Source organism: Amblyraja radiata, chromosome 1 (genome assembly GCF_010909765.2).
Source record: "Amblyraja radiata isolate CabotCenter1 chromosome 1, sAmbRad1.1.pri, whole genome shotgun sequence".
Classification (NCBI taxonomy): domain Eukaryota; kingdom Metazoa; phylum Chordata; class Chondrichthyes; order Rajiformes; family Rajidae; genus Amblyraja; species Amblyraja radiata.
In genome coordinates this window covers 30,469,999-30,482,801 of record NC_045956.1, presented here as the reverse complement: position 1 = coordinate 30,482,801, position 12,803 = coordinate 30,469,999, and the positions used below count along the sequence as shown (strand labels likewise).

The 12,803-nt window shown below is 44.3% G+C and overlaps 1 protein-coding gene across 1 annotated transcript in view; it reads left to right on the top strand.

Moving 5' to 3' along the window:
* Positions 1-12,803, top strand: part of LOC116985621 (solute carrier family 2, facilitated glucose transporter member 9-like) — a 210,570-nt gene that overhangs the window by 146,365 nt on the left and 51,402 nt on the right. The window contains exon 9 of the mRNA XM_033040892.1: positions 551-661. Within this exon, the coding sequence (XP_032896783.1) occupies positions 551-661 (111 nt within the window). The remainder of the gene's footprint in view (positions 1-550; positions 662-12,803) is intronic.

Here is a 12,803-nt window from a genome sequence, read left to right as displayed (position 1 = left end):
TTACAGAAAATACATGAGAATGTTAGTCATAATTTACCATATTTCACCCAAGGAAACCAACATTAATGTCTTGTTAATGGCTCGTAATCTGAAAATGAACTAGATCGCTCGTAATCGTTATAATTGGTGTCCTCATATGCATATCTAAGCTTTGGCATGTTGTAGGAGAGAACTGCAGATGCTGGTTTAAACCGAAGATAGGCACAAAAGGCTGGAGTAACTCAGCGGGACAGGCAGCATCTATGGAGAGAAGGAATGGGTGACGTTTCAGGTCGCGACCCAGCTTCAGGTCTGAAGAAAGGTCTCGACCCGAAGTGTCGCCCATTCCTTCTCTCCAGACATGCTGCCTGTCCTGCTGAGTTACCCCGGCTTTTTGTGTCTATCTAAGCTTTGGTATGTTTGATAAGGTTAAAACATGTTGTCAATCTCGTCCTTTCCATAAAAACGTTGTCCACCAAGTAGGTAATGCCATTTCCCTCAATTTCCAGTATCTGTCCGAAGATTGCTGTTTCGCTTCTGATGTGTTTGTTTATCTTTTAATCGTTTGTAGATTTGGTATTACACATCCAGCATCTTCGCCAAAGCAGGGCTAAGTAAGGATCAAATTCCCTACATCACTCTGAGCACCGGTGCCGTCGAGGTTGTGTCTTCAATTCTCTCCGTGAGTAAAATTTATAGTATTAAACTAGACTAAGTGGGACCCATTGGGTCCCATGTTCACACAGGAGGGCTGGTCCCCCAACGCAATATTCCACCTCTCCACCAATTCCAATATTGGTGGCCAGTGGGGGGGGGGGGGGGCTTTCGGGAGAGCTGGTATGGGTGTTGTTGGCTGCAGGGACTACTGGTCTCCAGAGGGCTAGTATGCACATTGTGGGCCAAATGGATTCTTGGGGTGGCAGCTGAGTCCCTCAAGCCTGATGTGCTGGCAGCTCACTCACGGCTGGTGGGCTGGCAGTTGACTCACGGCTATTCCTTGAAATTCCATTTCAAGCAGAGTGCAAGGCCACCAAATTCAAATCCATCTTCCTACCATTTCAAGCAGGGTGCAAGGCCACCAAATTCAAGTGCAGTTTCTTACCTCTTTGAGCAGGGTGCAAGGCCACAAAATTTAAGTGCAGTTTCATATCACTTCAAGCAGGGTGCAAGGCCACCAAATTCAAGTGCAGTTTCATACCATTCAAGGAGGGTGCAAGGCCACCAAATTCAAATGCAGTTTCATACCATTTCATGCAGGGTGCAACAACCACCACATTCAAATGCAGTTTCATACCATTTCATGCAGGGTGCAAGGCCACCATATTCAAATGCAGTTTCACACCATTTGAAGCAAGGTGAAACCACCATAAAATCACCATAAAACCACACAAAACACCACACACAGTTCAGTAGACATTCAGTGTGTTCAGTTGATTCACAGCTCAGACAGAGTTGTGATCTCTCCCTCCCCCATCATACAGAGACTGAGCCACACCCACACTTCCGGGTTTTATAATCCCTCCCCCTTCCACCAGAAAAGGTGTGGCCTTCATGGTGTGATTGACAGGAGAGAGATTCTCAACATTTTTTAAACACTAACAACCATTAGCAGTGCATTTTTATTTAATTAGCAGTGCAATTTTACTTCATTAGCAGTGCATTTTTACTTCATTAGCAGTGCATTTTTACTTCATTAGCAGTGCATTTTTACTTCATTAGCAGTGCATTTTTACTTCATTAGCAGTGCATTTTTACTTCAACCCAAACAACCATTAGCAGTGAATTTTTACTTAATTAGCTGTGCATTTTTACTTCATTAGCAGTGCATTTTTACTTCTTTAGCAGTGCATTTTTACTTCAACCCAAACAACCATTAGCAGTGCATTTTTTACTTCATTAGCAGTACATTTTTACTTCATTAGCAGTGCATTTATACTTCATTAGCAGTGCATTTTTACGTCAAACCAACCATATTTTCATTTTCAAACCACATTAAGGGCACTCACAGTTGAGTAGACATGTGTTCAGTGTTATTCAGAGTTCAGAGAGACGTGACCCTATTGGTTCCTCCATCTTGCAGAGACTGAGTGAGGCACACCACTTCCGGGTTTTATAGTCCCTCTCCCCTCCCACCAGCAGTGGCAGCAGAGAGAATGGCAATTTTTTTTAAACATTAATATCTCTCTGATTTTTCATCAATGGGAAAAATCCTATGGTCCCGGAAGGCGGACTGAATGACACTGTAGGTAGCTTTTTTTTAACTTAGCTCTGTTTTGTTGGTTAACTTGTCAAAGCCATATGATAAAAAGGACTCATTCAAGGACCCAAGCAGTCGTTCCAGATGCACCTCCTCCAACCTCGTATATTGCATCCGCTGCTCTAGATGTCAGCTGATATACATCCGTGAGACCAAGCGTAGGCTTGACGATCTTTTCGCCGAACACCTCTGCTCGGTCCGCATTAACCAACCTGATCTCCCTGTGGCTCAGCACTTCAACTCCCCCTCCTATTCCGAATCCGACCTTTCTGTCCTGGGCCTCCTCCATGGCCAGAGCGAGCACCACCGGAAATTGGAGGAGCAGCACCTCATATTCCACTTGAGTAGTCTGCTTTCTTCTTCCCACCCCCCCCCCACCCCCCCCCCCCCCCCCCACTCAGCATCAGTCTGGAGAAGGGTTTCTGCCCGAAACATTGTCTATTTTCTTCGCACCATAGATGCTGCCTCACCCGCTGAGTTTCTCCAGCACTTTTGTCTATCTTCTATTTTTTTAAATGTCATTATGCTCTTACCTGTTAACGTGTCTGGCAATGCTGAACACTTCTGCTCAGTCCGCCTTGGCCTACGCAATCTCCCGGTTGCCAAACACTTTTAAAGGGCCTGTCCCACTTTCACGAATTCTCCCGAGTTTTCCCCTTGGTTCAAACTCGTAGAATGTTCATAACAAGTCCGTAGGAGGCTGTAGGAGTCCATGGATATATCGTAGCAGCTCGTTATGCCAGCCATAGGTACTCGGGGCATCAGGTAAATCGGGACATTTTATCGATCCTGATAAAACGATTTAAAAAATAGCCCCGAGTACCTGCGGCTGGCATAACGAGCCGCTACGATATATCCACGGACTCATACGGCCTCCTGAACTTTACATCCCGGAGCCTGGGATCTCTCACCGAGATCGCCAGTGTGCGGAGCTCCGTCTGGCGCGGTCTGGTCTGTTGGCTTGGAAGCCGCGGGCTCCGGTGGGAAGGCGGCCGTTCCTGGCACCCCAAGCCGCTGGGTGTTCTCCCGACGCCGGACTACCATCACCCGGCGAGAACATCGGGCGCCGTGGCGATGACTGTGGAGGCCTCAATAGGCCCGACTTTGGGTGGACAAGAGGATGGGGACTGGACTTTGTGCCTTCCCCCACAGTGGGAATCACTGTGGGGGGATGTTTTTATGTTTTGGTGTGGAATTTCTTCATGAATACTATGTTGTATTTTTATTAGTGTGCTGCAAGGACATCAGAATTTCCCCTGAATAAGGGGATTAATAAAGTCTAATCTAATCTAATATAATCTAACTCCCCCTTCCGTTCCCGCACTGACCTTCCTGCCCTGGGCCTCCTCCATTGTCAGAGTGACGCCCAATGCAAATTGGAGGAACAGGACCTTGTATTCCACTTGGGCAGCTTACACCCCAGCAGTATGAACATTGACTTCTCTAACTTCAAGCAACCCGAGCATTCCCTCTCTTTCCGTCCCTCCCCCATCCTAGTTGTTCTACTAGTTTCACTGCCATCCTGCTTTCTCTTGCTGTTTGTATCCACATGTCATCACCTTCTCCATAGCCAACAATGGACCATTGTTGGTTCCACCTTTCCTTGATCATCATTGCTGGCTTTGATTTGTTCCTTTCATACCTTTCATTCATTTGCTCTTTATACCTTTTCATATCTCTAATTTCCCTCTCCCCTGATTCTCAGTCTGATGAAGGGTCTAGACCTAAAACATCACCTCTTCCTTCTCTCCAGTAATGTTGCCTGGCCCGCTGAGCTACTCCAGCATTTTGTGTGTGTCTACTTTGTCATACAAATAAATGTGAACCTTCAGCCTTGAAATTCCATTCAATCAATCCATCAGTCCAAAAAGATTCACCTATGCCCATTGTGCATGATCTAGGGTCGATGATTCTGCCTTGGGTATGGTTGAGAGGTTGCAAATCTTCTCCCCCACAACCATCCCCATTAGCCACCTGCAGATTCAGATGTGATGCCAACAAAACGGATTTTTTCACTACAATTTGAAGCATTAATCCCTAATCCCCTTCTACTTTCTTTTTAAATCTTTTTATTAGTATTTTTCAAAAACAAAAACAAAACGAAATAAATAAATAAATAAATAAATAAATGGATAGTGATTAAAAATCCTACCTTATTTATACCTCACGCTGCCTCGGCAAGGCCAGCAGCATAATCAAGGACGAGTCGCACCCTGGCCACTCCCTCTTCTCCCCTCTCCCATCAGGCAAAAGGTACAGAAGTATAAAAACACACACCTCCAGATTCGGGGGACAGTTTCTTTCCAGCTATTATCAGGCAACTGAATCATCCTATCACAACCAGGGAACAGTGCTGAACTACTATCTACCTCTTTGGTGACCCTTGGACTTTGCTGGCTTTACCTTGCACTAAGTGTTATTCCCTTATCCTGTATCTCTATTATGATCATGTATTGTCTTTCATCTGACAGGATAGCACGCAACAAAAGCTTTCCACTGTACCTCGGTACACGTGACAATAAATTAAACTGTAACTAATCATAAAATGGGTTAATTCTATAAAAATCACAGAGGCGGCACAGAGGCACAGCGGTAGAGTTGCTGTCATACAGCGCTTTCAGACTTGCGGGTTCGATCCCGACTACGGGTGCTGTCCGTACGGAGTTTATATGTTCTCCCCAGACCACATGGGTTTTCTCCGAGATCTTCAGTTTCCTCCCACAGTCCAAAGACATACATGATTGGAGGCTAATTGGCTTGGTATGATTGTAAATTGTCCCTAATGTGTATAGGATAGCGTTAATGCGCTGGTCGGCGTGGACCCGGTAGGCCAAAGGGCCTGCTTATTAGCTATATCCATGCACTATAATGTCTGCTCTTTTGGAGTGACTGTATATCATAAATCTAAGTGATTTCAAGGATCTTCCATTCAGCCACACTATTTAAAACCCCTTGACCATTTGACATATTTGACTAAAATCACATCTACAGGAACCAATCACAGTGTAGTTTGTATTATATAAAAATATGTTATGCCTTTCAGGGCACAATTTTAGAAACCAGCTTTTTGTATTGAATTGGTCGACTGGAATGGAATAATTATCCATTTTATGTTGAATGCAATAATAATCCATGTAAAGTGCCGTTGAATGATTTTAATAAGATATTGCTCGTCAGGCAAAAAAAACACCAAATATTGGTAGCATCAAATGTACCCAGGGAAGTGTCATAACTATTCTGATTCACTTTAGTTTAGTTTATTGTCATGTGTACCGAGGTACAGTGAAAAGCTTTTGTTGAGTGTTAACCAGTCCATAGAATGTAAATACATGATTATATCAGTCTGAAGAAGGGTCTCGACCCGAAACGTCGCCTACTTTTCTGCATATATGCTGCCTCACCCGCTGAGTTTCTCCAGCATTTTTTGTCTACTTTCGATTTTTCCAGCATCTGCAGTTACTTCTTAAACATGATTACAATCGATCCATTTACAGTGTATAGATACATGATAAGGGGATAACAGACAGATCTGAAAGGAGTTTAAACATAGAAACATAGAAAACATACCCCGTTCCTGCATTCTCCCCAGATCCCTTGCTTCCGTTAGCCCTAAGAGCTATAAGAAACTCCTAAATGGCCAACGCCTTATTCCTAAACCGTGACCCCTGTTTCTGGACTCCCCCAACATCGGGAACATTTTTCCTGCATCTAGCCTGTCCCACCCCTTAAGAATTTTATATGTTTAAGAAGATCATAGTTAAAGTAAGAAATGTTGCTGTAAGAATAGAGATTTAAGAGTGGAGAGCGATTGTAATATGAGTTTTGTAAATCTGCTTCTGTGGCTAGCACGCAAATAGTCGCCTGTGTTGGGCATCGTCATGGAATAATAGTCGGAGTCGCAGCAAATTTCCCCCTGAATTACAATTTTGATCCAAGCTGCTTGTCATTTCGATGATCACCCTTGAATTAGGACCCACACCATCCTGGCCACACGCTCATCTCTCTGCTACCATCGGACAGAAGGTCCAGGAGCCTGAAATCTGTTACATCCAGGTTCAGGAACAGCCTCTTCCACACAGCCATCAGGCTATTAAACTTGCCAACAAACAGACTCTGAACTGTAACAGCCTATTGCACTTTATCTGCTTATTTATGTGTTTATTGTACTGAACTGTTCTGTATTTTTGTTTACAATACTGTTGGGCTGCAGCAAGTAAGAATTTCATTGTCCTCTCTGGTACACATAACAATAAACTCTCTTGAGCTTGGAGTATAACACAGATATGGAAGCAACAAGTCTGGAGTTCTAGATTTAATTAAGACAAGTGAAATCTATGAGCTCCTGTGCAACCATTTTTGTTCATGGTCAACTTCAACTGTCATGCAATTAATCTCTTGGAGTCAACTCTTGTCTCCCAACTTTTGTACTCGCTGCTCTGACCATGAAGGCAAGTGCACCAAATGCCTTCTTCACCACCCTGCGTGTGTCGCCATTTTAAAGGAACAGTGTACTCGTGCCGCTAAATTTCTCCGTTTGAAGGCGCACTCGAGGACCATGCCAACTACTGTGCAAGTTGTGTCCTGGATTAATGTCCATAAAAGATGACACAGTGGCACAGTGGTAGAGTAGCAGCCTATCAACGTCAGAGACCCGGGTTCGATCCAGATTATGGTTGCTGGCTGTACAGAGTTTGTACATTCTTCCTGTGTCTGCGTGGGTGTTTGCCAGGTGCTCCGGTTTCCTCCCACATTCCAAAGACATGCAGGTTTGTAGGTTAATTGGCTTCTGTAAGTTGTCGCTAGTGTGTAGGATAGAGCTAATGCACAGCTGACCGCTGGTCGGTGTGGACTTGGTGAGCCAAAGGCCCTATTTCCATGCTGTATCTCTAAAACTAAAACTAAATGCAACATCTTGCACTTGTCCAAGTGAAATTCCATCTGCTGTACTTTGGTCCACATTCCCAGTTGGTCTAGATCCATTTTTTTGTCACCCGTAAAATTACCAACCATGCCACTATATTGTCATTCAAGTCAACATAAGGTCATTAGGTCATGTGATAGGAACAGAATTAGGCCATTCAGCCCATCAAGTCCACTCCGCCATTCAATCATGGCTGACCTACCTCTTCCTCCTAATCCCATTCTCCCGCCTTCTCACCATAACCCCTGACACCCGTAGTAATCAAGGATCTATTTATCTCTGCCTTAAAAACATCCATTGACTTGGCCTTCACAACCATCTGTGGCAAAGAATTCCACAGATTCACCACCCTCTGACTAATGAAATTCCTCCTCATCTCCTTCCTAAATGAACGTCCTTTAATTCTAAGGCTGTGACCTCTAGTCCTAGACTCTCCCACTAGTGGAAACATCCTCTCCACAGCCACTCAATCCAGCCTTTCACTATTCGATAAGATTCAATGAGGTCCCTCCTCATCCTTCTGAACTCCAGTGAGTAGAGGCCCAACACTCATCATATGTTAACCTATTCATTCCTGGGATCATTCTTGTACACCTCCTCTGAACCCTCTCCAGAGCCAGCACATCCTTCCTTGGATATGGTGCTTATACTCAGTTCTTAAAGATCCACTTGCACCCACAAAGAGCAGAGTAAATTTACCCTTTGGCAACAAAGGACAATCACGAGCACTAATGCTTGGAATTCATGAGAACAGCCGTCTGGTCATTAGAGAGCTCTGTAATATAATGACACCAGAGTTTCTATAATTTAGTTCAGTTTAGAGATACAGTGCAGAAACAGGCCCTTCGGCCCACCGAGTCTGAGCCGACCAGCGATCCCCGCACACTAACACAGTCCTACACACACCAGGGACAAGTTACATTTTTATCTAAGCCAATTAACGTACAAACCTGTATGTCTTTGGAGTGTGGGAGGAAATCGGAGCGCCCGGAGAAAACCCATGTGGGTCACGGGGAGAACGTACAAGCTCCGTACAGACAGCACCAGTAGTCAGGATTGAACCCAGGTCTCTGGTGCTGTAAGGCAGCAACTCTACCACTGTACCACCGTGCCTCACCACAATTCAATGCACAGTTGAATTGCAGATGTACATACAAAAATAAAACATTCGAAGGGCTGCATCAGTAATCAATTATAATGGGCATTTGAAACGATAACATTTTCTGTCGTAAGGAAAACTAGTGAAAGTTAGTGAAGGGTGAGATCATGGATGGATGTGAAAACATGAACATGGATTTTATCAACGGTGGAACCTGATCAGAGCCAAAGCAGGTCAGCAAACTAAGTGATGATATTGAATGGATGATGTGAGTTAGGACATGGGCAGCAGATTTCTTGTTGAGCTGGCATCTAATGATGGGAGTCAGTCAGGAGAACATTGGAATGGTGGTGACATGATCAAACCTTCCTGCTGTTCAGTCTTTGATGCTTGTTTGGAGCCTTACACTCATCCCTGGAATACCTGGATCAGAGAGACACCCACGTCAGACTCCTATTCACAGACTACAGCTGCTTTCAAAGCCATTATCTCATCCAAACTCAACCAAACTCGTGGAACTTGGAGTCAGCACGCATCTCTGCAACTGGGTCTTTGAGCTTCTGACCAACAGACCCCAATCAGTGAGGATTGGGGACAAATCATCCTCTACGATAATCCTCAACACTGGAGCACCGCAAGGCTGCGCTCTCAGCCCCCTTCTCTACTCCTTGTACACCCACGACAATGGAGCCAAGTACAAACCCACAAGAACAAATCTACAAATTCGCAGACGACACCTCTGTTGTGGGCCGGATATCAAATAATGAAGGGACGGAATAGACAATAGACAATAGGTGCAGGAGTAGGCCATTCGGCCCTTCGAGCCAGCACCGCCATTCAAGGTGATCATGGCTGATCATCCACAATCAGTACAGGAAGGAGAATAAGAACCTCGTAACCTGGTGTCAAGACACCAACCTTCCTCTCGATGTCAGCAAGACAAAGGAGATAGTGATCGACTTCAGGAAGCGAAACGGTACACAAACCCCGAAATAAATTGACGGCGCTGAAATAGAGATGCTTGAAAACTTCAAGTTCCTATGAGTAAATATCACCAGCAACAACTTTTGTAACAGCCATAACGAAGCAATGGCCAAGAAAGCACACCGACGCCTCTACTTCCTTAGAAGGTTTACGAAATTCAGAAAGTCCCCAACAACTCTCAACAACTTCTACACATGCACCATAGAAAGTATACATCAGGATACATCGCACCATGGTTTGGGAGCAGCTCTGCCCCAGACCGCAAGAGGTTGCAGAGAATTGTGTGCGCAACCCAGACCATCACTCAAACCACCTCCCTTCCATTGACTCCATCTACACTTCACGCTGCCTCGGCAAGGCCAGCAACACAATCTAGGACCAGTCTCAGACCAGTCGCTCCCTCTTCTCCTCTCTCCCATCAGGCAAGGGGTACAGAAGTGTGAAAAAGTATACCTCCACATTCAGGGACAGTTTCTTCCCAGCTGTTATCAGGCAACTGAAGCATCCCATCTCCAACTAGAGAACAGTCTTGAGCCACCTTCTACCTCATTGAAGGCCCTTGAACTATCTTTAAGAAAGAATTGCAGATGCTGGAAAAATCAAAGGTAGACAAAAAAACTGGAGAAACTCAGCGGGTGAGGCAGCATCAATGGAGTGAAGGTATAGGCGACGTCCCGAATCGTCACATTCCTTCGCTCCATAGATGCTGCCTCACCCGCTGAGTTCCTCCAGCTTTTTTGTCTACCTTGAACTATCTTTAGTCAGACTTTTCCGGACACTATCTTGCACTAAACATTACCTCCTTTATTCTGTATCTGTACACTGTGGACGGCTCGACTGTGATCGTGGATTGTCTTTCCGCTGACTGGATAGCACGCAACAAACAAGCCTTATGCTGTACCTCGGTACACGTGACAATAAACTGAACTAAACTGAATGCACCTGGATATTTTGCATTTACAACACAGTCCTTGATATTATTGCTGTTTCAAATATCAAACACGGGGAAGCTATAATTCATAACTTTGGTTAGTCAAACACATTTACAGGTAAGATGAGAAGTCATCATAGTAATGCCACCATTATGTATTGCATACAGTGTAAAGTATCCATCAATTCATCCTATATCTGCAATCAAATGAAATGAGATTTGCAAAACGCTCTTTGGGGATTCCTTTAAGAACCTTTTAAACCAGCCAAAGTATCATGATCTACTTCTTCTTGTGTTTGAGGCAGCAGAAGTCTGCAACAGGGTGATGCCATCTGGTTCGACATCCGTAGGTGCCCGGCCTAAAAAGGGCGCATGTCCCAGGTTGGCGCCAAGCTGCGGCGCTGCTGCTGTCTCTGTTTGTTGTCGTTTGCCTGACTGAGTGAGGCCAGTTGACAGGGCTCACCACGGGGAGGTTGACAACATGAGCCCCGGTATTATGAAAATGGATTTAAATAACTTTTTTATTGAAATAATAATCATTCCATTTTTTATATTGGAGTTTACTTCAGATAGCTCAGCACTTTTGCTCCTGTGCGTTAATATACTGTAAGCAATCGGTTTATGATTTTAATCATCATGTTTGACATTTATTAGCTTTTACAGTGCAGACAATAAAACAGGTTACTTTAATTAGCTCACTCTCAATTGTCTCAGCGGGTGGGTTTCAACTAAATTTGCGAGTGGGTGGGATCCAATCTGGTATCAAACCTGAAAACTTTGTGTCTTAATGCAAGGAGCATTCATAATACGGTGGATGAATTGACTGTGCAGTTAGTAGTTAAGGGATATGATATAGATAAATTGAATTGAATTGAAAAATTGTATTAGCCAAGTATGTATACATACAAGGAATTTGTCTTGGTGCTTTGCTCGCAAGGAAAACAACACGATATACTGTAGACAATTAGAAATAAACCATTATAATTTAAACAAGTGAAGAATACCTACAGACTTTTGGATGTTAAGTAGAGCTAATGCTCGTGGAAAAATCTGTTTTTATGTCTGGCTGTGGCGGCTTTGACAGTCCGGAGTCGCCGTCCAGAGGGAAGTGATTCAAAGAGTTTGTGGCCAGGATGAGAGGGGTCAGAGGTGATCTTATCCGCTCGCTTCCCGGCCCTTGCAGTGCACAGTTCATCAATGGAGGGAAGGTTGCAGCCAACAACCTTCTCGGCTGATCGAATGAAGCGCTGCAGCCTCTGGATGTTATGCTTGGTGGCTGAACCAAACCAGACCATGATGGAGAAGGTGAGGACAGACTCTATGATGGCCGTATAGAATTGGACCATCGTTGCCTGTGGCAGATTGTGTTTTCTTAGTGCCACAGGAAGTACATCCTCTGTTGGGCCTTTTTGACTGTGGAGTCGATGGTGGTCCCCCATTTTAGGTTCCTGGAGATGATGGTTCCAAGGAACTTAAATGACTCCGCAGATAAGATGGTGTTGATGATGGCGAATGGGGTGAGGGGAGCGGGAGCTCTCCGTAAGTCTGCAATCAATTACGGATTACGGAGACATGGCTCCAGGGTAACCAAGGCTGGGAGCTGAACATGCCGGGATATTCAATATTCAGGAGTATAGACAAAAATGAAGAGGTGGGGTGGCACCTAGGAGTGAGTGAGGGGGGTGAGAGGCTAGTAGTCAGTATGAATGGTGATGGAAGAAAGTCCAGTGGACAGAATAGGCATGACAGGGAGTGAGGATGTTGGATTAAATTGAATTTATTTTAATGGAAGAGGCCTAACCGCCAAGGCAGGTGAACTCAGGTGTGGATAGATACGTGTGGCTGGGATGTTGCAGCCATTACAGAAACCTGGCTAAAAGAGGAACAAAAATGGCAGCTTAATGTTCCAGGGTACGGATGTTAAAGGAGAGATAGTGGGACTAAACGAGGAGGGGTGTTACCTTATTGCATAGAAACATAGAAACATCTGCCCTTTGCTTTCCATGTGCTTTAATGGTTGTCTGGTTCATGGTGTCCTGCCAAATGCTATTATGTCTGTAATGTTAGTGCCTGTGCTTAAAGATAAGGCTGGTAAGCTCAACAGTATGGATAATTACCGACCTATTGCTTTAGCCAGTATCTTATCTAAAGTACTGGAGAGAATACTGTTGACAAAGCTGGAAATGTTTGTCCTTACCACTGACAATCAGTTTGGGTTCAAAAGGAAACATGGAACTGACCTGTGTATCTATGCTCTTAAAGAGATTGTGTTCAGGTACACAAGCCTGAATTCATCTGTATTTCTATGTTTTATTGATGCGTGCAAGGCATTTGATAGAATTAATCATGAACACTTGTTTGTAAAATTGCTAGATAGAGGTGCCCCTAAATTATTAGTGAGAATTTTAGTATTCTGGTATGCCCATCAAACGTTTCAGGTTAAATGGGACAATGTTGTATCTGCTCCATTCTGTGTTAGTAACGGAGTGCGGCAAGGAGGAATTTTGTCTCCTATTTTATTTAATGTTTATATGGACGAACTGTCAAATCAGATAAATAGGTTAAAAACTGGCTGTCTTGTGGGCAACACTATTGTTAACCATCTTATGTATGCAGACAACCTGGTCCTGCT